Source organism: Podarcis bocagei (assembly GCF_964188305.1).
Source record: "Podarcis bocagei genome assembly, chromosome: 2".
In the NCBI taxonomy this organism is placed as follows: domain Eukaryota; kingdom Metazoa; phylum Chordata; class Lepidosauria; order Squamata; family Lacertidae; genus Podarcis; species Podarcis bocagei.
In genome coordinates, this window is record NC_138126.1 from 14,508,857 (window position 1) to 14,533,539 (window position 24,683).

General features: G+C 47.2%; 2 protein-coding genes across 5 annotated transcripts in view; one reads left to right on the forward strand and one right to left on the reverse strand.

The window, feature by feature from the left end:
* The window catches only part of LOC308580783 (tripartite motif-containing protein 10-like), a 109,698-nt gene that overhangs the window by 40,570 nt on the left and 44,445 nt on the right, over positions 1 to 24,683 (reverse strand). The window lies entirely within an intron of this gene.
* On the forward strand, positions 5,644 to 24,647 carry LOC308580534 (uncharacterized protein). Of its 4 annotated transcripts, XM_081182322.1 has the most exons (9): positions 5,652 to 5,995; positions 6,554 to 6,639; positions 6,752 to 6,881; positions 7,971 to 8,084; positions 11,330 to 12,016; positions 14,883 to 15,494; positions 19,347 to 19,571; positions 21,912 to 22,091; positions 22,772 to 24,647. In XM_081182322.1, the coding sequence occupies exons 2-9, from the start codon at positions 6,565 to 6,567 to the stop codon at positions 22,783 to 22,785; spliced, it is 2,037 nt and encodes a 678-aa protein (XP_081038448.1). In that variant the 5' UTR covers positions 5,652 to 5,995; positions 6,554 to 6,564; the 3' UTR covers positions 22,786 to 24,647. The 4 variants fall into 4 exon arrangements, with proteins under 4 accessions (XP_081038447.1, XP_081038446.1, XP_081038445.1 ...); XM_081182321.1 differs by lacking the exon at positions 22,772 to 24,647 and having other exon boundaries at positions 5,644 to 5,995; positions 14,886 to 15,494; positions 21,912 to 22,172; XM_081182320.1 differs by lacking the exon at positions 22,772 to 24,647 and having other exon boundaries at positions 5,649 to 6,069; positions 21,912 to 22,172.

Here is a 24,683-nt window from a genome sequence, read left to right on the forward strand (position 1 = left end):
GAATGACTGCTAGGAGGAGCACAGAGAGATGAAATGCCCTGGTTCATCAGCCGCCTTCATCTGCCCTAGCTGACACAAAACATGTCTCTACTGCATCAGTCTCTACAGCCACAACAGGCACTGCAATCTTCCAACAAGCTTGACCTCACCCAGAGACGCACTCCTCCATTGCCTCCCAAGAAAGATGGATGCCAGCTTTGAATATATTAAAACAGTGGGTAGAATGGCATGAATCAAGGCTGCATATTGGCTCCCACACTCTTCAACTTTTACTAAATGATATGGTGCCACACCTAGCACTGGTGCAATCCCCCACCCCATCAATTGGCAATAGGAAAATATCTTGTCTGCTGTATGCCAATGATGTGGTCTCCTATCACTCTCCTGATTAGGTCTTAAAAATCTGCTTTAGAATGTATTGCAAGTGGGAAGACCTTGTCGTGAATTACCTGAAGACCAAAATTATGGTCTTTGGGAAGCGTAGTCCCAGATTCAAATGGAAAATGGATCAGCAGAATCTGGAGCAAACACGCTCCTTCAGATATCTGGGAGTTCAGTTCACTGAGACGCTATCATGGAAGGGGCACATTGAGGCTACAAAACTCAAAGCACAGAAAGCTTGTGGGGCATTAATGAAATTCTATTTTACGGTGGGTGGCCAGTTACTAGAACCTGTGCTGAAAATCTTTGCCAGCAAAGTGGTTTCCCGGATGCTCCATGGAACAGCGATATGGGCCATGGACCTAAAGGCTAACAAAGCCTTAGAAATAGTGCAGAACAAATTCCTCAGGAAAGTGGTCTCGCTCCCCAACGGGACCCCAGCTGCTCTTCTTCGTGCTGAAGCTGACGTGACAACAATACAGGCTAGAATTGATTCCCTGTGCCTAAATTATGTGAAAAGACTTCAATCTCTTTCGGAGGAGAGATTCCCTGCTATGTCTTACGCAGAATGGGAGCTGACCAAATGCTGGAAGGCTGGCATCCAACGCCTCTTGTCCCAATATCAATTACAAGATCTTCAGGTGACCACAAAGGTGGATAAGAGGCAGTTAAGAGAGTTGTCTCTTTGGGTCCCATGCAGAAAGGGATCTAACCATGATTGCTTTTACCAAGAGCTCACCATGGTTCCCACTTATCAAAACGGAGCATGCCTGAGCATGATTCTAAGATCAGGATGAAGGAACTAGAGAAAATAGCGGTCAACTGCAAAGGGGATTTGGATATTTAATTTGGCACATCTTACCTGAGAACCTTAATACAACAAATAATTTTAGTAGCAGTGACCGTGGTTTTATTGTATGTCTGTGCCTGGTGATTTTTATGGGGGTTTGTTGTTGCTGTTTTGTTCTCCTTCTGAATGATGCCAAGGCTAAAAATTGGGTAGAATGGGTTTTTCTTTTTCTTTTTCTGCTATGATGCTCTACAGCCTCAGCCCACATTCACCCAGAGTTGGAGCTCTCCACAATCATCACACTGCAAAACAGAATGCAAGCATTCCCAGGATTTATACATATTACTTTTATTGTGTTATTTGTGATTATTTCTGCACATGATGCTATCTGGGAAGTCATATGCAATCCCAGTTTCAATACTATTTGTACCCACATAGGTTTGCAGTCTTCATATTAACTGCTTCATTTCTGATCAGTCCGTGTCCTGTCACTTTCTGCTGAAATCCTGTAACTTTTCATACCAGAAATGTTCTGTTGTGGGTTTTTCTTTTGGTCCCCTTTTACTCCATTACAGCCCAAGAGTGCCCCTCCAAATGGCAATAATGGGGTAGTGCTCAGGAAGTGTTGCAGAACAGCTACGAAAGTATAGCTGCATGGATGGTCCAGCATCAATCCATGACTACTCATGGAGTAATCCATGCACTATTATTGCATCAATGGCATCTTGCAACAGACACCTGCAAAAGCCCTCCAGTCTGAAGGGGTCCCTCAACAGCCTGCCAGGGATGTTTTGGAGCTTTTCTTTAATACAGTTTCATAAATTTTTTTGGCTTTAATATAGGTAAAAAAAAAAAAAAAGGTAAAGGACCCTGGACGATTAAGTCCACTCAAAGGCGACTATGGGCTTGTGGCACTCATCTCGCTTTCAGGCTGAGGGAGCCAGCGTTTGTCCACAGGCAGCTTTCCAGGTCATGTGGCCAGTATGACTAAACCGCTTCTGGCGCAACATTACACCGTGATGGAAACAAGAGCAAACAAAAATGCTGTTTACCTTCCCACCGCAGCAGTACCTTTTTATCTACTTATACTGGTGTGCTTTTGAAGTCCTGGGTTGGCAGGAGCTGGGAGAGAGCAATGGGAGCTTACTCCTTCGCAGGGATTCAAACCCTCGACCTTCCGATCGGCAAGCCCAAGAGGCTCAGTGGTTTAGACCACAGCACCACCTGTGTCCCTGGATATCATATACCTCCCAAATAACCATGTACTCTGGTGACAGGTAACTGTGTGGGACTCTGTGGAATAGTTCCACAGATGGTCCATGGGACAGGTGTCTGTGTGGGACTGAGTGGGGCAGCCATCATGGAGTTTGCTGATGGTGTAGCAAATCTAGATACTGTGAAGTATCATCATTAGTATTCATTTCATTTCTATTCCACTTTATAATCTTCATATTATATTCTTTCCCCGTTTACCTGTGAAGTTTCAGGGAATGATATTACTGGAGATGAGCAAGATCCCCTTACCTCTGCAAAGTTCTTCTAACATCCTAGAAGGGAAAAGAGGAAACTCAGAATGGAATTCACTGCCTACCACAGGCCCTGTAATGAAGACCCACCAGCCCCTGCAATGGATGCCCTCTGGGGTGAATCTGCCTAGCATATGCCAAAGTTTTGGATAGGTATGGATGCATCTAACAATTCTGGTTTCTCTCCATTATTTTCCAATCTTAAGTTCCGTTCTTTTTAATTTTAAATGTTCTGATGAAAACTCATGAGGTCTCCTCTGTCTTTCCTAGGTATCCCTAGTATCTTGGCCAGTGGGGAATTTATGAATAACTCTTCCAACTGAAAGAGTTCCTTTTCCTGAGATATATTTAACAAAGTTAGCCAAGCAGCTTCACACTACTTACCTAGCTAAATCAGATACTGCCAATCCTCTCTTCTGTGGGACAGTTTGCATATTAACATTATCCACTCTTGGAAACTTACTTTGCCAAATAAAATTATCCACACTTTTCTGTCAGCTTTTCAATTCCCTCAAGTCAACCAAGAGAGGAAGAGTAAGAAACAAAACCAAAAACCTTGGCAGTATTGTCATGCTTATTGCACTGATCTTTGCTTCTCATAGAATCATAGGATTGTAGTGTTGGAAGAGATTCCAAGGATCATCTAACCCATATGATTTTAACTTACCCCACCCTCCATATCAGGTTTCTGATGCAGCCCTTGGCTAGTGCTTCCCCCCAACACTGCCATTCCGAGAGGGCCAGGGGTGTGGTGGCAAGACCCCCGGCACCAGGCGGGGTGGGATCCCTGAAAGGGGGCGCCTGGCTCTCACCCCTTCAAAATCATGTGCCTGGCACATTCTACTCATTATTTTCATTGCCATGATCCTACACTTTGTCGAAGGGAAACTCCCCACCAGAGTAGAAATCATATATTGAACAGATGGAAAGCTCTTTAATATGAGTAGGCTGAAAGCAAAGAGCAAGGTTACTGTAACTTCCGTCCTAGAGCTTCAGTATGCTGATGACAACGTAGTGTGTGCACGCTCAGAGGATGACCTCCAAACCATCCTAAATATCTTCACAGAAGCTTACAAAAAGCTTGGCCTATCGCTCAACAAAAACCCAAAGTGCTGCACCAACACGTACAAAATAGCCCCTCTGCAGCACCACAAATCCAACTCAATGGTGTAACGTTGGAAAATGTCAATCACTTCTCCTACCTGGGCAGTTATCTTTCCACAAGGGTCAACATTGATGCCAAAATCCAGCATCGTCAGAAGTCTGCAAGTACAGCTTTCTCCCGATTGAAGAGCAGAGTGTTTGAGGACCGGGACATTCACAGGGAAACCAAAATGCTTGTTTACAAAGCTATTGTCCTACCAACCTTACTGTATGCTTGTGAAACATGGATCACTTATAAACGCCATCTCCAGCTCCTTCAAAGATTCCATCAATGGTGTCTCCGAAAAAAATTTACACATCACTTGGGAAGACTGGCGAACTAATACCAGTGTAATGGAAGAAGCAAAGGTAACCAGTGTTGAAGCAATGATTCTTCAACACCAACTTTGTTGGAATGGTCATGTTCTGCAGATGCCTGATTATCGTCTTCCGAAGCAACTACTCTATTCCGAACTTAAAAATGGAAAGCATAATGCTGGTTTTCAACAAAAGAGGTTTAAAGACTGTTTCAAGGCAATTTTTTTAAAATGTAGTATAAACACTGACAATTGGGAAGCACTTGCCTATGAGCGCTCCAACTGGAGAACAGCCTTTACCAAAGGTGTCATGGGCTTTGAAGACACTCAAACTCAGGACGCAAAGAAGAAATGTGTTAAGAGGCAGGCATGTTTGGAAAATCCACACAGTGATCAACTCCCGCCTGGAAACCAATGTTCTCAGTGTGGAAGGACGTGTGGATCCAGAATTGGCCTCCACAGTCACTTACGGACTCATTGTTAAAACTGTGTTTATGGAAGACAATCTTACGCAGCTACGAGTGATCACCAAAGAAGAAGAAGTATATAGTCTCAGCGGCCACTTCCAGTAATTGAAACACAGGGTTCGTAGTTAACACCCCAAAATCCAAGTGTCCAGGTCACTTCAAACCAGCAACGACTAGTTTTTCAGCGAAAACCCAGCGTTTTGCATCACCCACAAACTGATGAGTAACAATATATATTCCTTTAATAAAAAAAAAGTTGTGAGTTGGGGAGGGCAAGTAGTCACAAAATGGTGACTATTGTGGAATGTGGGGGGAGTACAGAAATCCAGTGGGGCAGGAATGAATGCAGTGGCCTAGTGAATGGGGATCATTTCACGCTGCAGCATTTTGTTGCAGGTGCCCATAATAGCAGGAGCATTAACAGAAAGCAGATAGGCTGTAGCGGTGGGCAGGAAACAGAAAACTGAGCAGAGGGTGTGTGTAATGGAGTATCTTGAGAAAAGGGTATGGCTGGCTGGCACCCATAACAGGAGCATGCTCAGAAAGTTAACTAAATTTGGGGGTCCCTCCAAATCTGTGCCAAAGGTTTACAGTGAAAACCTCGCGTTTTGCAGCGCCCCACAAACTGAGTAATTGAAACACGGGGCTTTAAAAAAAAATGTTTGGGGCAGGGAGGACAAGTAGTCACAGAATGGTGACGATTGTGGAGGGAGGATAGAAACCCAGTGGGGCGGGAATGAAATGCAGTGGCCTTTTGAACGGGGATCGTTTCACGCTGCAACATTTTGTTGCAGGTGCCCATGATATCAGGAGCATTATCAGAAAGCAGATTGTGCGGAAACAGGAAACTGGGGAGAAAATGGTATGCAATGGAGTATCTTCAAAAAAGGTTATGGCTGGCTGCAACCCTGAGCAGCGGCACCCTCCCTGCACTGCAACACTTCTCTGCCGATCTCCCGCTTGCTCTCCCAGGCGCAGGCAGCCGTGCGATGCGAGGTCTCTCCGGCGCCTTCCCGTGCGCGCGTCCCACCGCCAGGCGGCTCTGCTCCGGCGCCTCGCCGAGGCTCCGCTCTTCCCTCTTCCCGTCTCCGCCGGGCGCCTCGGCGGCGGTGGGCAGAGCTTCCTGGAGCAGCCGCAGCGAGATCCGGTCAGCAGCGTCTATGGAGATGGAGAGCTGGGGCTCCCGGGCGCCAGGGCTGCAGCCCGCCTAGGCGGAGGGAGGCCGGCCGAGTCCCCGGGAGGAGCGCGCTCCGGAGAGGCCGCTTGCGCAAAGGGGGAGCGGGCAGCGCTGGCGGGATTCTCCAGCGGCAGTTCCTCCCTTTTCTTTTCCCTTCCTCTCCTCTCCTTGCAAAAGGCGACGGAGCCCCGCAGGTACTGGCCCCAAGCCTAGCTTAATGCGTCTGCAGCAAGAGAGAGAGCCAGCCTGTAAAAGGCGACCATCCCGGGTATGTGAGGCTGGAGAAACGGATTTGGAGGATGGGGGAAGAGCAGGCGGCCGGAGGAAAAGTTTGCGCGCCTGTCATGTAGGGAAACACGAGCGCGATTCCTTTCTAAAATCATGTGAAGGGTTCTTTCCCCCTTGTGGCCTTTCAGAAAATGATAAGTTTGGTGCAGTGAAATAAGGTGGGTGGGGGAAAGGAAATGTAAAAGATGCTGAGTTTAGAATATTTGGAGAGGGCTGAGTATGCGGGTTGGGGCTGAAAGCAAAACCCTGTTAGTGTTCCTTTTTTAAAACAAAAAATGGTTGCAGTAGTAAAGGGGGGTGGGAATTATAGCGTTGCAAGGGTCTTCTGGTCCAATCTGCTGCAAGGCATGAATCACAACTGAAGGAATCCCTGGCACCCCCCCCCTTTTCTCCCTAACAGATTACAGCTGAAGGAATCACAACTGAAGGAATCCCTTCTGACACCCCCCTTTTCTCCCTAACAGATTTTGGCAAAATGATGTGTGTGTTTGTCTTTGGAACATTTCCTCCTCCTGGGGGAAGAGAGATGGTTGCCACGGAGCCAGTACAGGTAGAGAATGGAATTGGGGTGTGTGTGTGTGGTGGGACACAATAGCACTTTTGTAGTTTAAAAATATAAAAAAGAAAGATCCAACACACCTTTTATTTTCTGTTTCTTACAGCCACCACCATTCTCCTTCGAAGAAGTGGCCGTGTATTTCACAGAAGAGGAATGGGCTCTCCTGGATGCAGAGCAAAGGGACCTTTACTGGGATGTCATGCAAGAGAATTATGAGAATGTGGCATCCTTGGGTAAGGAACTGCAGTTGCACCAGGAAGTGCTCCTTATTGGGCTATTTTTGGGGGGAAGGCTTCTCCCTTAGTTTATTATTGTACTTCAGCAGACCTTGGGTTTCTCCCAAGTGTGTAATCACTCCTCCCCCCCTCTTAATTCTTCATAGCCCCATTTTGGTTCTAATCCATAGCTGTCAGCGTTTTCCTTTTTTTAAGGGAAATTCCCTTATTCCGAATAGGATTCCTCGTAAGAAAAGGGAAAAGTTGACAGCTATGTTCTAATCTTACATTCCTCCAGCATAGTGTAAGAGGAACTCCTCTGTTCTTAGCCGAGTGTCCCATTAGCTCAGCATACACTTTGCACATGGAAGGTTCCCGCTTTATTTCTGCTTGCGTCAAGGACACCTCCGTCTTGAGACCTTGCAATGTCACACCCTTGGCAAGAACATGGGTTACATCTAATTCAATCCTAAATCTTCAATGCTCACAGCCCTGGTTCATCAGAAAGGTTCCCCCCCCCAACTCCCCATGCAGTGCTGGTTACGGTTTCCAATCTTGCTTTTTCAAAATACAAACGTTTCGAAATAATTTTCATAAATGCCAGAAGAAGCGTGCTTTTGGAAAGGCGCTTCCAGTTCTTGCAACACACCAGATGTGTTGGGTCTGTAATCCTGTGTCAGGCTGCAGCTAGCAGAGGAGTGGGGAGACTTGACCTTGATTAAATGCTCCTCCATGCAGTTAAAAACAAATAGCTAGTACATTAAAGAGAAGGGTCTGAGTCTCTGATTCTCCCCAGTATTTTTGTTGCTAGTCTGGTGCAACCAAACCGCATTTCCATCAGGCATTCAGGTACTTTTGTTTGTTTGTTTGTAAAAAAGAGTGCATTGGCACAGCTAGCCAGAGTTGGCATTGCAACCAGCTGAGACCCTTTGATCCAGCCTTGCTCTTCTGCGTCATGTTCTTATTAGTGTTTTCCTACAGTAAAAACTGAGCAAAACTCGTCAAACGAAACAAAATGTGCCAATGTTCCTAGCCGTTGCAACCTGACATCCATTTAATGGGAGCTTTTAATTTCCCCCTCCCCCTCTTTTTTTTTGGACGATGGAGCTATTCCAATTCCTAAACCCGAGTTGATCTCCCGGCTGGAACGAGGGCAAGAGCCATGGATCTCCAACCCCCAGGCTGCGGAGGACAAAAAGGTCTCCATCGGCTCCTGCCAAGGTGAGAGGGGAGGTTCCCAGCGGCATTGCAAATGGGTGCCCTTTCCATGAGGAAGGCCTTGTCTTTGGGTGCTTCCAGCTGAAATATGACAATGCGGGTGACAAATAGTGTTTCCTTCATGGAATACCAGGAGCATTATGCCTCTCTGCCTGTCTCAGTCCTGGTATTGTTACCAAAATGGTGGGGTATTGGATTCAGGTAGGCAGTGATGTCGGGAATAAGTATGTCAAGGTAAAGAAACTGTTTAGGGATAGGGCATGAGTGGATGAAGCCCACACTCGAGGGAACAGATTGTTGGAAGCATGTGAGAGCATGTAGTTCTGCCCTCATTGTGCTGGAACTACTACTGCTATGAGTAGTAGCAGTAGCAATAGTAGCATATTACTACTACCAGTAGTATAAAATTTAGGCACCTGCCTTGAAGAGTGCCTAACTACCACTGGAACTACCACTACTAATATTACAGTGGTACCTTGGTTTTCGAACGTAATCCGTTCCAGAAGACCATTCGACTTCCGAAACGTTTGACAACCGAGGCTCAATGGACGGTCTGCAGAATCCATTGAGAAAATGGAGAAATGCGCCTCAGAAGCCGTTTGACTTCTGAGGCATGTTCGAAAACAGAAGCAATTACTTCCGAGTTTTCAGTGTTCGAAAGCCAAGACATTCTGCTTCCTAGATGCTCGAAAACCGAGGTTCCACTTTAGCATTATTATTATTACTACTAGTAGTATTATAAAAAGTAGGCTCCTACTCTAAAAGAGTAGTTCTGCTTTCATTGTGCTGGAACTTCTACTATGTGTATTAGTAGTAGTAACAATAGTAGTATAAAATGTAGGCCTCTCTCTTGAGTAGTTTTGCTTTCATTATGTTGGAACCACTGTTACTACAAATATTAGTAGTATTAGTAATGATAATAGTAATATATTGCCAGTGGTAGTGTAAAATGTATAGTTATGGCCTCTTTATGCTGGTAGTACTAACTCCAGTAGTAGCAGTAGTAGTACTAAGTTAGTACTTGTAGGAGGATAAAACAGGTCCCTGCCTGGGGTTGGTTACAACCTTCAAAAAAGGGGTCCTGACAGGGCCAGCCAAACACATTTTGCTGCCTGAGGCAAAAATAGCAATTTTCTTCCCAGCTACCCTTGGACAAGGTGTGTGGCTGGTCAAGCCATATATTGGCAGCTAAAGCAGAAAACCCCGCAAGTGCCCCTTCTTCTGCTTTACAATATTAACTTTGTCAGTAGTAGATAGGTAGCCGTGTTGGTCTGCCATAGTCAAAATAAAAAAATTCCTTCCAGTAGCACCTTAAAGACCAACTAAGTTAGTTCTTGGTATGAGCTTTCGTGGTATCTGAAGAAGTGTGCATGCACACGAAAGCTCATACCAAGAACTAACTTAGTTGGTCTTTAAGGTGCTACTGGAAGGAATTTTTTTATTTTAACTTTGTCAGGACATCCAAAATCAGCTGCCTGGGGTGACTGCCTCACTCTCCCTAATGGTTGGGCCGGTTTTGGGAGTTTGGGGAATAGAAGTGTATGTGCATGCCTTGGGTTGTTGTTTTTTTATGGCCCCACTCCCCAAAACAGCAGGCTTGTTGGTAGTTTCACCTTACAGTTTCCTAAGGGGGGGGGGGGAAGCCACCTTCACAAAAAGGGGTGGAAAAACACAACTGGGCCTCTGAGGCTTCCAGTTGATGCCACCCAAAGCGTGCCTAGAATGGTTATTTCAGGGTGCCCAGAGCAACTTGGGGGAAACTATACAAAAGGCTTCTCTCTGAATACCAGTGTGATTTATAATGGATGCAATTGGAAAAGCGGTTCTGGCATCAATTTTCATGCAAATGACAATAGGGCAGTAGGTGAAAAGCAGACCCCATTGAAATGCATGAGCTGCCCCAGAAGACTCCTCAGTTGGGGATTATGCAAATCGGGAAGAGGTGGAGTTGCACTAATTTGCATGCCAGGCACAATTCCTTCATGTTTCCTTAAGAAGGACTGAGGGTAGGTTTTATACATTGCCTGAGATTTAGAATTTTGCATACATATATTAATGCATAGAGAGGCAGTGTGGTGTAGGGGATAGAGCAGGATTTCTCAGACTTCTGCTAGCAATGGGACATTACACACACACACACACAACTGGAGGCACGTTTCATTCTGGCAACTGATAAGCGGTATTTCTACAGCTTGAAAGAAAAAACATCAGAGCAAGGACTCATTCAGAGATACAACACCTTCCTCTGTCCTGGGAATGACAGCATGTTCCCTCACACATATTCTCTCTCCATGTGCAACCTGAACGTAGATATGCAAAAGAATTCCATTTACACTAATTAGGAGACCCTTCCAGAAATCATTGCTCATTCAGAGATGCAACAGCCAACGTCCTTTTAAGGTGCTGTGTCTCTGCAGCAAAATGCTCTCTTCATCCCTGATGCTGAGAAATCTAGTTGCACGCTTAAAGAGGCCAATTAAAAAGGAAGCAAGTGCCGAGAAAGGACTCATTTAGAGACGCAACAGGTCACCCCTTTGAGAGTGGGTAATCGTGCTGTCTTTGTATATCAGGAGTGCTTGAAATGTCTGATGAATGAATATAGCAGAACTGCTCACAGCACTGAGGGTAGTTAGGAAGTGGGCAAGTCCAGAGAGGGATAGCTCAGTTGGTAGAGCACGAGACTCTTAATCTCAGGGTTGTGGGTTCGAGCCCCACATTAATAATAATAATAATAATAATAATAATAATAATAATAATAATAATAGTAATAATTTATTATTTATACCCTGCCCATCTGGCTGGGTCTCCCCAGCCACCCTGGACGGCTTCCAACAAAGTATTAAAATACAGTGGTCTGTTAAACATTAAAAGCTTCCCAATACAGAGTTGCCTTCAGATGTCTTCTAAAAGTCTGGTAGTTGTTTTTCTCTTTGACATCTGCTGGGAGGGCGTTCCACGGGGCAGGTGCCACTACCGAGAAGGCCCTCTGCCTGGTTCCCTGTAACTTGGCTTCTTGCAGTGAAGGAACTGCCAGAAGTCCCTCGACGCTGGACCTCAGTGTCTGGGCAGAACGATGGGCGTAGAGACGCTCCTTCAGGTGCATTGGGCGAAAGATTCCTGCATTGTAGTGGCTGGGATGATATGATTCTTGTGGTCCCTTCTATGATCCTGTCAGTCAGACAGAGACTCACTTTTCCAGCCTTAGCCTTGCATTCTCCCTTCAGACCACTTTCCTCTCTCCCTCTCAGGGAACGATGTTTATTTGAATTCTCCCGCCATCTCGGCGAGCGAGGTGATCGTGCGGGAGATCAAAGAAGAGGTTCCCGAACGAGAAATCTTGGACCGAGCGGAGCCCCAGTGGACTTTGTTGGGCTCTCCGCCGGGGCTCGACCCCCTGAACTCGGAGAGCCGCTGCGGGCTGCAGAGGCCGTGGGAGATGCCTCCGGGGACAGTGTGGCGGGAGCCGTCGCGGCACCTGCGGGCGGCGAGTTCGAAGCGCAGCATGTTCCACGTGGGGCGCAAGAAGCTGATGTGCCCCGAATGCGACCGGTGGTTCCACTGCAAGTCCGAGTTCCTGCTGCACTGGAGGACCCACACGGGCGAGAAGCCCTACGAATGCCTGGCGTGCGGCAAGCGCTTTATCCAGAGCTCCCACCTCAGCGCCCACCGGCGCATTCACACGGGGGAGAAGCCCTACGAGTGCCCCAAGTGCGGGCGCAGCTTCAACCGCCGCTCCACCCTCACTGAGCACCTGCGCATCCACACCGGGGAGAAGCCTTACAAGTGTCTGCAGTGCGGCGAGAGCTTCCGATGGAGACCTTACCTCACCAAGCACCAGAGGGTTCACGTGGGCGGCGCCGTCTACAAAGGCCTGAGTGACGGGGAAGCCATGTTTGAGAGCCCGCCCCCGGAGGAGCAGCAGGGAGGCCACCCGGGTGAGCGCTGTTTTTATGCAAATATTTCAAATTAGACTATAGCGTTGTCTTGCCCCATGCGTTGACAGAACAGCGGCAGATTTGTTTCCTTTATTCGTTTTGCTGGGTCGGATTCTGCAGCTGAGATTCCTATGTTGCAGGGAGTTTGGGCTAGATCATGGGTAGGCAAACTAAGGCCCAGGGGCCGGATGTGGCTCAATCGCCTTCTCAATCCGGCCTGCGGACGGCCCGGGAATCATTGTGCTTTTACATGAGTGGTAAAGGTAAAGGCAAAGGTACCCCTGACCGTAAGGTCCAGTCGTGGACAACTCTGGGGTTGTGGCGCTCATCAAATGTGGCGGCATTTGTCCACAGACAGCTTCCAGGTCATGTGGCCAGCATGACTAAGCCGTTTCTGGTGAACCAGAGCAGCACACGGAAACGCTGTTTACCTTCCCGCTGGAGTGGTACCTATTTATCTACTTGCACTTTGACGTGCTTTCAAACTTCTAGGTGGGCAGGAGCTGGGACCGAACAACAGGAGCTCACCCCGTTGCGGGGATTCGAACCGCCGACCTTCTGATCGGCAAGCCCTAGGCTCTGTGGTTTAGACTACAGTGCCACCCGCATCCCACATGAGTAGAATGTGTGCTTTTACTTAAAATATATCTCTGGGTTATTTGTGGGGCATAGGAATCCGTTCATTTCCCCCCCAAAAATATAGTCCGGCCCCCGCACAAGGTCTGAGGGACAGTGGACCGGCCCCCTGCTGAAAAAGTTTTCTGACCCCTGGGCTAGATGATCCTTGGGGCCGCTTCTAACACTACGGTTCAGCGATTCTGTGAGTGCGAGCGATTAAACGGCCAGCAGCAGCAGAGTGCGCCCAGCAGTGCGTCGTGTCATTTGCCAATTTGGGATCTTAAAAATTATAGGAGGGTGTGTTTTTTGTGCAGAAAGGCGATAGTGGAAGGTGGTAACTGATGGGCTACCAAGCGGCTATGGCAGTATGATAATACATTCTTCTAATTGATTGAAATTGCAATGAGAAAAAGGATTGACCCGAAATACATACTTCCTTTCCTGGAAGAAGGAGTGTGTGTGTGCTTGCCTAGGTAAACCTCTGACTTTGCATGTGCTGGGAGGGCACCTGTAGTACAATTCAAAGGTAAGAGTTGCAGTCAAATGCTCTGTTGTTCAGCATGCTGGAAGGTTGTTTTTTGTGGTTTTGGTTTTGTTTGCTCTTTCCAGCCGGGAATGTAATTCCTGAAAAAATAGGCAGTCCCAGTGACCATTTCTGCGTGCTCCCTGCCCACTCTTGAGCAGAATTGATGTATGCAAATTAAAACATTTGTGCAAATGTCATGCATTGATGGGTTCTGATAAATGTGCTGGATTAGATTCATCTTGGACTCGAGCTCTCTTTTGAATAAGCAGAAACGGTCCTGAGTTCATTCACTGAGATTGTGCTGCCCATCCAAATTGCTGAATCCTGCAGTGTTAAGAAAGGAACAATAGAGAAAGATGGTGTAGACTCCGAACTTTTTATTGCTTAGAATATTTATAAACTTTCTCTTCTCTCCAAAGGACTTTCAGACCGATTACATTCTGTGAATCAGTTCTAACAATAGGGCATCCTTCCAATGTCCTGATCATGGGTGCTATTAACTTTGTAACTCAAACAGTGTAAGAACACGATAAGAAGACCCTCAAGCTGGAGGTTCTCCACCTCTGCTCTAGATAGACCAATATGTAGGGTTTGCAGAAATTGGTTCTTCTAACCTGCCTGCATCCATGCTTTTTAAGACTATAAATGGGCAGGCTAGGGGTGGGTCTACATGGGGGAAGGGGAGAGTTGGACCCTGCTATAAATAAATCAAAAATTAAATTGTTAGAACAAAAGGGGGGGGAATACTATGGAGGAATCATGAAGAAGTTTGTTTTGCATTTTAGTGCCATCTAGTGTTTCATATTTATAACACATTCAAATAGCTTTTTCTTTACTAATGTAGCTGAGTCCTAGGACAATGTGGGGGCGGGGAGTGTCTTTTCAGGACTTTAGCAGCAGCAGTAGTAGTACTATTACTACCACTACTACAATTTTGTTTTATTTATATGCCACCCATCTGCCTGGGTTGCCCCAGACACAATGGGCAGCTTCCAGCAAAATATAAAAACACAATGAAACATCAGACATCAAGAACTTCCCTATACGGGGCTGCCTACAGATGTCTCTGAAAGTCAGAGTTGTTTATTTCCTTGACATCTGATGGGAGGCGCCACTACTGAGAAGGCCCTCTGCCTGGTTCCCTGTAATCTCACTTCTTGCAGTGAGGGAACCAGCAGAAGGCACTCAGAGCTGGACCTTAGTGTCCAGGCTGAACGATGGGGGTGAACCAATATGCTCCTTTAAGTATACAGGGGGGATACGGGTGGCGCTGTGGGTTAAACCACCGAACCTAGGACTTGCCGGTCAGAAGTCGGCGGTTCGAATCCCCGTGACAGGGTGAGCTCCCGTTGCTCGGTCCCTGCTCCTGCCAACCTAGCAGTTCGAAAGCACATCAAAGTGCAAGTAGATAAATAGGCACTGCTCCAGCGGGAAGGTAAATGGCGTTTCCGTGTGCTGCTCTGGTTCGCCAGAAGCGGCTTAGTCATGCCGGCCACATGACCCGGAAGCTGTACGCCGGCTCCCTCGGCCAATAAAGCGAGATGAGCACCGCAACCCCAGAGTCATCCGCAACTGGACTGGACAGGTCAGGGGTCCCTTTACCTTTTAAGTATACAGGGCTGAGGCCGTTTAAGGCTTTAAAGTTCAAGACAAACACTTTGAAAATATGGAAACATACGTGGGATTCTATTTCTCTGATTTGCCTTTTCCTCTGCCCTCCAGAAGATGACGCCGTGGGGAGTGCAAATGTGGAGGCCTTTCCCCAGCACGCTGCCTCTGAGGAGGGGGCAGAACAGCATGGAGGGGCCGGCCTTAACCCGGAAGTGGAAGGCCAGCCGCCCGAGAAGCCTATAAAGACTGAAGTGGAAGGGAACGACGTCACGGACGTCAGCCAGATCAAGATCGTTCAGGTGGAGAAGAAGCACGTTTGCCACGAGTGCGGCAAGGCCTTCCAGTACAAGTTTGAGCTGGTGAAGCACCACCGGACGCACACGGGGGAGAAGCCCTTCGAATGCCTGGCGTGCGGCAAGAGGTTCTTCCAGAGCACCCACCTCAACGCCCACCTGCGCATCCACACGGGGGAGAAGCCCTACGAGTGCCCCAAGTGCGGGCGCAGCTTCAACCGCCGCTCCACCCTCACCGAGCACCTGCGCATCCACACCGGGGAGAAGCCTTACAAGTGCCTGCAGTGCGGCGAGAGCTTCCGATGGAGGCCGTACCTCACCAAGCACCAGAGGGTCCACTCGGGGGACAACGCCTACAAGTATTTTGACGGCGGGGAGAGCCTCTATGACAGCTCGGCCTTCTCCGAGCACCAGGAGGAGATCCACCCAGGTGCGGAAGCCGGTGCCGTGAAGAGGAGAGGCCTTTGCTGGATCAGGCCAAAGTCCCGTCCTGGCTCCGTACTCTCTCCTCGCCAATTTAGTTCATCTTCTTTTATTTAAATGTTCGGGAGTGTGCCTCTTCATCAGATGTGTAACGTAGCAGCAGGCAACATTATATGGCAATAATAATGTCAACCAGAGGATTGATAGCTCATGTGGTAGAGCATGAGACTCTTATTCTCAGGGTCAAGCCCCACATTGGACAAAAGGTTCCTGTATTGAAGTGGAGGGGGGACTAGATCAGTGTTTCTCAACCAGAGGCCATATGACCCCCCTGGGGGCCCCCAGGATGTTCCAAGGGGGCCACAAGTGAAAAATGCATAAATGGGGGGAGGACACAGCTAGAGGCTATGGGGCCAAAGAGGGAAGTGAGAAGTGAAGGGGGGTGTGGTAACTCGGGTTACAGACATTTCAGGTTACAAACACTTCAGGTTACAGACACTTCAGGTTACAGACTCCGCTAACCCAGAAATAGTACCTTGGATTAAGAACTTTGCTTCAGGATGAGAACAAAAATCATGCGGCGGCGTAACAGCAGCAGCGGGAGGCCCCATTAGCTAAAGTGGTACCTCAGGTTCAGAACAGTTTCAGGTTAAGCACAGACCTCCAGAATGAATTAAGTTCTCAACCCGAGGTACCACTCTTCTCTCTCTCTCTATATATATATATTATATATCCTGATTGGCTGGCTATCCACTTGGCTATCGAGAGCCAGTGTGGTGTAGTGGTTAAGAGCGGTAGTCACGTAATCTGGGAAACCGGGTTCTTGTCTCCGCTCCTCCACATGCAGCTGCCGGGTGACCTTGGGCCAGTCACACTTCTGTGAAGTCTCTTAGCCCCACTCACCTCACAGAGTGTTTGTTGTGGGGGAGGAAGGGAAAGGAGAATGTTAGCCGCTTTGAGACTCCTGAAGGGGAGTGAAAGGCGGGATATCAAATCCAAACTCTTCTTCTTGGCCAATCCCAAGCAGATAAGGGGGTGCCCACCAAGGCCTGGTGCTCCTTTTTGCCATGTGTGTTTTCTTGGAGTTGTCCTGGTTTTTCCCCCGGCGGGAGAGGGCAATCGCTGAGGCTCCCGTTTTGGCCAGTGGAGCCCGTGATCCAGAACCCCCTGGTCAGGTAAGTGCAGTGGTGGGGTGGCAATGGGTAGGGCTGGGCGAGCCGGAACTGCTTCTTGCTGCTGCTGCTGCTGCTGGGCCTGGTGGCACCCTGGGCCTGACTCTGCAATCCGAGGTGGCAGCTTGGGCCTGACGCTTCAGGGTGCAATCCAGCGCCTAGTGGATCAGGGCCTTTGGATGTTGCCAAGGGGCGCAGGGCCTGTCAGCAGCGTCGGCCTGTCTCTGCAAGGTGCAGGGTGAAATCCACCCCAGCCGAGTGGAATCGTCTGATGCTGCTGACTTGCATCAAGGAAAGAACTGTCTGTGTGGTGTGTGGTGCATGCTCTAGTTATCTCCCGCTTGGACTACTGCAATGCGCTCTACGTGGGGCTACCTTTGAAGGTGACTCGGAAACTACAGCTAATCCAGAATGCGGCAGCTAGACTGGTGACTGGGAGCGGCCGCCGAGACCATATAACACCGGTCTTGAAAGACCTACATTGGCTCCCAGTACGTTTCCGAGCACAATTCAAAGTGCTGGTGTTGACCTTTAAGCCCTAAACGGCCTCGGCCCAGTATACCTGAAGGAGCGTCTCCACCCCCATCATTCTGCCCGGACGCTGAGGTCCAGCACCGAGGGCCTTCTGGCGGTTCCCTCATTGCGAGAAGCAAAGCTACAGGGAACCAGGCAGAGGGCCTTCTCGGTAGTGGCGCCCGCCCTGTGGAACGCCCTCCCATCAGATGTCAAAACGATAAACAACTACCTGACATTCAGAAGGCATCTTAAGGCAGCCCTGTTCAGGGAAGTTTTTAATGTATGATATTTTAGTGTTTTTTGGTTTCTATGGAAGCCGGCCAGAGTGGCTGGGGAAACCCAGCCAGATGGGCGGGGTACAAATAATAAATTATTATTATTATTACTCAGAAGAAAGCCGCACTGCGTTTAGAGGGCCTTGCTACTAGGTAAGGGTGGGGGGGGGAATATAGTGTTTTACCTAGACAGCCAAGGTTCCTCCAGAGGAAAACAGCTTTTTGCACAAGGTCAGTTAGGACCACTTGTTTTTTTTAAAATTCCCCCATATATGCAGAACTCCTTGTGTGCCTTTTGTAAGTTTCCCCTCTGTGCCAAATAATGGGAGTCAAATAAGTGATGTTTACAGTACGTGGAAGATGCATCTCCCTCAGGAGTTTCTCCTTGCAAGTTTCTAAGCAGAAGTCAGATGGCCATCTGTTATGGATGCTTTAACTGAGATTCCTACATTGCAGGGAGTTGCACTAGAAAGATGACTCTTGGGGTCCCTCCCAGCTCTATGATTATATTTTTTCTGCTTCAGCAACATTTCATTATGTTCCCATCATTTTATGTAATTGTATTTTGTATAAATTAAAAAATATACAAATAAAACATGTTCTATTTACAAACAAACATTTAAATAGCTACCTTTTTACTAGTAGGAGAGGGGCCATGGGCATAGCCAGGATTTTTTTTAGGGGGAGGCAGTATCTCATATATGTATTGATTTCTACTTATGGGGGGGCAGCTGCCCCTCAACCCCCAGCTGTGCCCAAGGGGGGACCTCAGGAAGGAACCAAGACAAGAGGGGAGCCATGTTCAGAAAAAGGTTGAGAAACACTGACTTAGGTGACCCTCGTGGTCCTTTCCAGCTCTACGGTTCTGTGATTCTATGCTCAGCTTTTGGGTAAAAAAGGGAAATTGTCAATATTTATTTACGTATTTATTAACTGACAAAAGAAAATCTTTGATAAAAACTAAGTAAAGCCTATCTTTAAGTGTGTGTGTGTGTGTGTGTGTGTGTGTGTGTGTGTGTGTATTATAAACTTCTGGTGTTTAGGGGAAGCCCTCATGGTTTCAGCTGTAGTGAAAAATGCTGGATCAAACCAGCAGCCCATCCTGGTTCATCATCCTGTTCTCACAGTGATGAATCGGATACTTATGGGAAGCCTGAGAGTGATTCCTAGGAACTGCCTTCAACATGGGGTATAGAACGTCCCCGTTGATAGCCTCCTCCTCCATGAATTTGCCCAGTCCTCTTTTAAAGCTGGTAGCTATCACTACCTCTTGTGGGAGCGAATTCATACGTTTAATAATAACAATAATAATATGGTGGTGATGATGGTGATGATGATGCCACCCATCTGACTGAGATTTAACTACGCGCTGCTGTGTGGAAGAAGTACTGTGGTGCCCCGCAAGACGAATGCCTCGCAAGATGGAAAACTCGCTAGACAAAAGAGTTTTCCGTTTTGGAGGTGCTTCACAAAATGAATCTCCTATGGACTTGCTTCGCAAGACGAAAATGTCTTGCGAGTTCCTGCTGGTTTTTCCCCCCTTCCCCCCCTTTTGCTAAGCCGCTAAGCTGCTTATCAGCTGATCCGATAAGCTGATAAGCCGCTAAAAGCCGCTAATAGCGCTAATCTGCTAATCCGTCAATGGGCTTTCTTCGCAAGACGAAAAAACCGCTAGACGAAGAGAATCACAGAACGGATTCTTTTCGTCTTGCGAGGCACCACTGTACTTTAGTTTGTCTTTCCCAAATCAAACACTTCTCTCTCTCTGTGCTTCCAGAGGGTTCCTCATTCCTTGTTTCCGTTCTCATACCAGCTGAGCTACAACTGAAGTTTCACCAGCCTAACTCCTTCCTGTTCTCATGTAACTGCTCTCTCATTTTTTCTCCTCCCAACTAGAATATTTGGATTCTGCACCCGACTCCATCTCCCGCATGGCACCTCGAGGAGAGCCATGGGTACAAGGCCCTCAGCGCTCTGAGGGGAGGCAGAGTCACAGAAGTGGCTCCGAAGGCGAAGGGGCAGCGGAGCCATTGCGAGGGCAGTCCGAGGGGGAGGTCGAAGACGTGGACTCTCCGAGGAGTCTCGCTGCCCCTCACGACAGGGCAGGAGCCAGCGACTCGTGTAGGTTTGCTCTCTGCTCCCTCAGATTTGCCTAGTTCCCTTTGCCTACTGTCTTTTCTGATACCCTTCTAAGTGTATTGTGTTTTAGGGGGGATTATTAGTTTGTTTTGTTCTTATTTTTATTATGTATTTTGTGAGGGTTTTTACATTGTATTTTATGTTGTGAACTGCCCTGAGATCTACGGATGAAAGGCAGTGTAAGAAAGAAAGAAAGAAAGAAAGAAAGAAAGAAAGAAAGAAAGAAAGAAAGAAAGAGAGTCATACCTTGGGTTACAGATCCTTCAGGTTGTGTTTATTTCGGGTTACAGACCCGCCGAAACCTGGAAGTACTGGAACGGGTTACTTCCGGGTTTCAGCGGTCGCACATTCGCAGAACCGCTAAAGCGTGCTTTGCGCATGCGCAGAAGCGCTGAATCGCAACCCGTGCGTGCGCAGACACGCCGTTGCGGGTTGTGAATGCTGTTGGTTGCGAATGTGCATCCTGCATGGATCACGTTCGCAACCCAAGCATCCACTGTATTATTATTATTATTATTATTATTATTATTATTATTATTATTATTTATCGCGACACTTCAAATGCAAAGTAGTAGTAGTAGTAGTAGTAGTAATAGTAGTAGTTGTTGTTACTTTAGGCCCCATTCACACCCTGTATTTGAAGTGCCATGATACCACTTTAAACAGTCATGGCTTCCCTCAGAGAATTCTGGGAGCTGTAGTTGGTTATGGATACTGGGCCCAACAGTTCCCAGATTTCCCTGTGAAGAAGAAGAAGAAGAGTTTGGATTTGATATCCTGCTTTATCACTACCTGAAGGAGTCTCCAAGCGGCTAACATTCTCCTTTCCCTTCCTCCCCCACAACAAACACTCTGTGAGGTGAGTGGGGCTGAGAGACTTCAGAGAAGTGTGACTGGCCCAAGGTCACCCAGCAGCTGCATGTGGAGGAGCGGAGACGCGAACCCGGTTCCCCAGATTACGAGTCCACCACTCTTAACCACTACACCACACTGGCTCTCTGTGAAGAGAGGTGGATTGTTGGGGTTTTTTTTGAAATCGTTTTTATTTGATTTTACAAGTGTAAAGTTATAACAATACCAAACACATATCTGTTTAAAGAGATTTATCTGAATCGCCAGACTTCCCCCCCCTGGTTCCTATAATCAACATTTTCAACTGCATATAATCTATATTTTGTATCTGTCCGTATTATCCATAGTGTTTGTTACGTTACAAGTGTTGTTAGAATCCTGCTAAAGTTTTCATCTGCTTACAGTGGTCTAAGAGAGATGGATTGTTAAATCCCTCTGGGAATTGTAGCCCTGTGAGGGGTGAATGGTGGGGTGGGTGTGTCTCCTAACAACTCTCAGCATAATTCTTTGGGGGAAGCCATGACGGTTTAACTTGGTCTCATGGCGCTTTACAGGTGTGGTGTGAAAGTCACCTTAGACTGGAGCCTGGGGTTTAACATGAGTGAGAGCTCCCTCACATGATACCTCAGGTGGAAGAGCTGCACCCAGCTGCCTTCCAATAAAACAAGGGTGGGACACCTGATCCATCCTGAGGGCTGCATTCCCTTCTGGGCAGCCTCATGAGGGTCGCATGCTAAAAGTAGGCCAGGCCAGAGGCAATGGTGGGTGGAGCAACAAATGTAGATTTTTCCTCTGTACATTAGGCTAGCACAGTACAATTTTACCTTTGCACACCCCTCAGGCAAGCAAAGAGGCATTAGGAGGGTTCAGGGATACAATCCAGCCAGGCAAAAATACTCGGGGGGGGGGGCAAGTGAGGGGTGTAGCCTGGAGAGAGGGGTGTGGCATGGGCCACATAGTGAGGTTTAGTGGGCCAGAGTTGGCCCCACCCCTGAGGTCCCCCCTTCCCCTGCTATAAAATTACAGCAGGAGAGAGGAACCTCCAGCCCATGGGTTTAATTTGGCCCTACAGGCAGTGCTATTTTTTTATTTTTCGGAGGGGGGGGGGTGGAAAGCCGATAACTCGCCCTCCTTCTCTCAGAATGGGCAAGTTCCGGCTGAAAAGAAGCCCTGCCCTCAGGACTTTCAATTTGACCGCTTTGGCCAAGCAACACCCAACCTGCCCTATACCTGGCATGTAAAAATGTGGCTGGGCAGAAAGGGGTGGTGGTGCAGGCAACCCTAGTCAGCCTCCCTGCTCCTCACAACAACCCTGCAAGGTAGGTTGGTATCTTTCCAAAGGTCGCACAGTGAACTGGTCCAGCACTCTGACCACTGTACCTCTTGTCTGTGGGGATTGGTCTGTTCGAGACTTCTCTGCCGAATGCTACTGTTACTACTAATATTAATAACTGTCGTTATTTTTGCAAGGCGATAGCATGACAACTGAACACCCAGAGGAGGAGACCCAGCAAAGAGGCCTTGAGCTAGAAGTCAACGATGTGTCGCCAGACAGATCCGAAGGAAACGTTTCCCTGAAGTCTCGAGCCGTCTCTGATAGTAGTGGCCATGGGTCTTTGGAACAGCTAACAGCAGAGTGGGATGAATCTGGTCAGTATGGAAAAGGCCTCCTGAGCAATTTGGCCTTGTCAAGTTTCTAGCCCTTAAGCTTACAAAAAAGAGAGAGAGGTTTGTAGGATTTGGGGTACGTTTGGCCTCAAGAAGAGAAGACCGAGAGGTGAGGTGATCGCCATCTTCAGATGTATGAATCGGCTGTCACATTGGAGACAGAGCAAGCTTTTCCCCCTGCTACTCTAGACTGGTGGAACCTAAACCAATGGATTAAAATGACAAGAAAGAAAATTCTGACTAAACATTAGGAAGAACTTTCTGATGGCCATGTTATCAAGGATCCTTTAGGGGGTTGGGCTAGATGATCCTTGGAATCCCTTCCAGCTAAATGATTCTTTGATTCTAAGCAGGAATATCTCCCAACCCTCTCTGAAGGTGCTAGAGATTGATCTTGGATGCTCTATCACATTCTAGCTGGCACTGGTGGGAGATGAATTCTAATAGCATCTGTGGGGCCACAGGCTCCTGTTATCCCTTCTGTAGATCAACAGTCCAAAAGCAGATTGCAGGTTTCCAGGTTCCACAGAACTCCCATTGAGGCAGCACTGAAAGAAACTTCTCTCTTTGATAGTACAAGTCCAGGGAAAGATAACCTGCCCTTTCTTATCCCGTCATAGTTCTGTTTTCTTTCTTTCGTTCTTTCTTTGTTTTCTCCACAGATAGTTTAAAGTAAAATCCTTCCAACCCCCGGGCTCATCCTTGAATGATGAAACTGTCGGAATGCGGAAAGAGCCTGCATTTGTCCACTGGTGGGATATTCAAGTAAACTGTTCTGCCAGCAGCAAAAAGAGACACCCGGAGTTTAGTGCATCTTGCAAACAATTTCTTTTGGAAAGACTTGAAGACACAGCAGTGTTCTTAACTCCCCCCCCCCCCGCTCCCTCCTCCAGTGTTAACCAGACACTTGCATAGCCAACATGTACGGATTGCGGGGAAGGGTGGGGTTCTTTAACTGAAATATTAACATTTGTCTTTTATTTTATTTTATTTTGTATGGGTTAATTCATGCGCATGTTTTATGTTGCCACCCAGGAATACGCTAATGTTATGATCTGCGATCTAGGGAAGGTCGTCATTATGTTCCCACAAGAGAGGTCAGTGATTTAGATTTCACAAGTGTGAACATTTTTAAGGCTGAGATTATATGCATTTCACAATTGCACTTGCACAAGGACACAAGCTGGTGCCAGGGCACCGAGTTCCGGCATTCCTGAGAAACGGGGGCTTTTCAGGTTTCTAGCCCTTAAGCCTGTAAGGATGGAGTTTTTGAATCTGAAAATCTAGAGCACTGAATAGAGTTGTGAGCGGTTAGGAGGCAGGGTTTCGGTGTCCTGTAAAACTAACGGTGTAAGCAGAAACAATTATGCAAAAGAGGCAAATATGTATATATAAATATGCAAATGACTTTTCATTTGCATGCCATGTCCAGGTCAAAGAATTTAGCTACTTTTGCTGCAGAACATTGATTTAATTAAGGGCAAAAAATATACATCCTGACTATGGGAAGCCAGTCAAGGTCATAAAGTCTTGTTCCAAGTCTGTGACAGATTTGTCACATCATCTTTCCCCCCTCCTTTTTTGCAGACACAGTCTCACAGTCACATTTCACAGTAAACTCATGTGTCATGTGACTTTTCTCTTTTTGAGTGTGGAATTGTCAACATTTCTTTTGTGTGGATGTGCTCCCCCATGTGTCCGGAACTGAGAATCCCTACTCGCTGGAGGACCATTGGTTTTCAATAATTTCTCTGCAGAGTGGACATTCTCTGATGCCACCTCACAGCACATTCTAGAAGAAATGTTTGCCAACTAGAATTGATCACTTTGTGGTGAATTTACCCTCTCAAAAGTGAATGAGCAGGCGTGAGTATCGGGCCCAGGGTACTTTGCAGCAGCAGACAAAGTGTAATTATTATTATTTTTAACTGGGGGGAAAACCCTAACACTAAATAATAATACTCAGCGACAGTTATGAGGGGCTAACATTTTATTGATTTTTGTTTTTTATTGTTAGCTGTGTGTATGCTTTAGAACTGGTTTATAAATAAGTCAGGACTGTATTCAACTACGGTAAGTCCTGCCCAGAGAAGACCCACTGAAATTAATTCATCTAAGTCATGTCTGTTGACTTCAGTGGGTCCTACTCAGATTAGCATTGAGGCCACCCTTAATGTGTGGCTTCCTGCATTTCTAAGCTGGCCCACAAAAAATGCTGCCTTTTCAGAGTCTGTGGTCTGGATCCTGCATTAACTTGGAATTGATGACAGACTTTTTGCAGCAGGATTGTCAGTTGGTACAGTTCTGCAGTTCTGGATCCCAGCCTTTGCACTGTAAAGAGTTACGTATATTCTTTTATTATTGTTGCTATTAATTCCTTTTTAACGATGCCCTCTTCGTTTTGGAAGACTGACTTCGCCCTGCCTGCCCAGATCTGACAGTTTTTGGTGTTCAAAACAGCACAGGGAGGTGACCAGTTGCTTAATTTTAATTTTAAACTGTAGGGCAATTTTCCATACAGAGTGCTGCATTTTTTTATTATTTAAAAAACAGTAATAGAATAGAAGGGTAAAA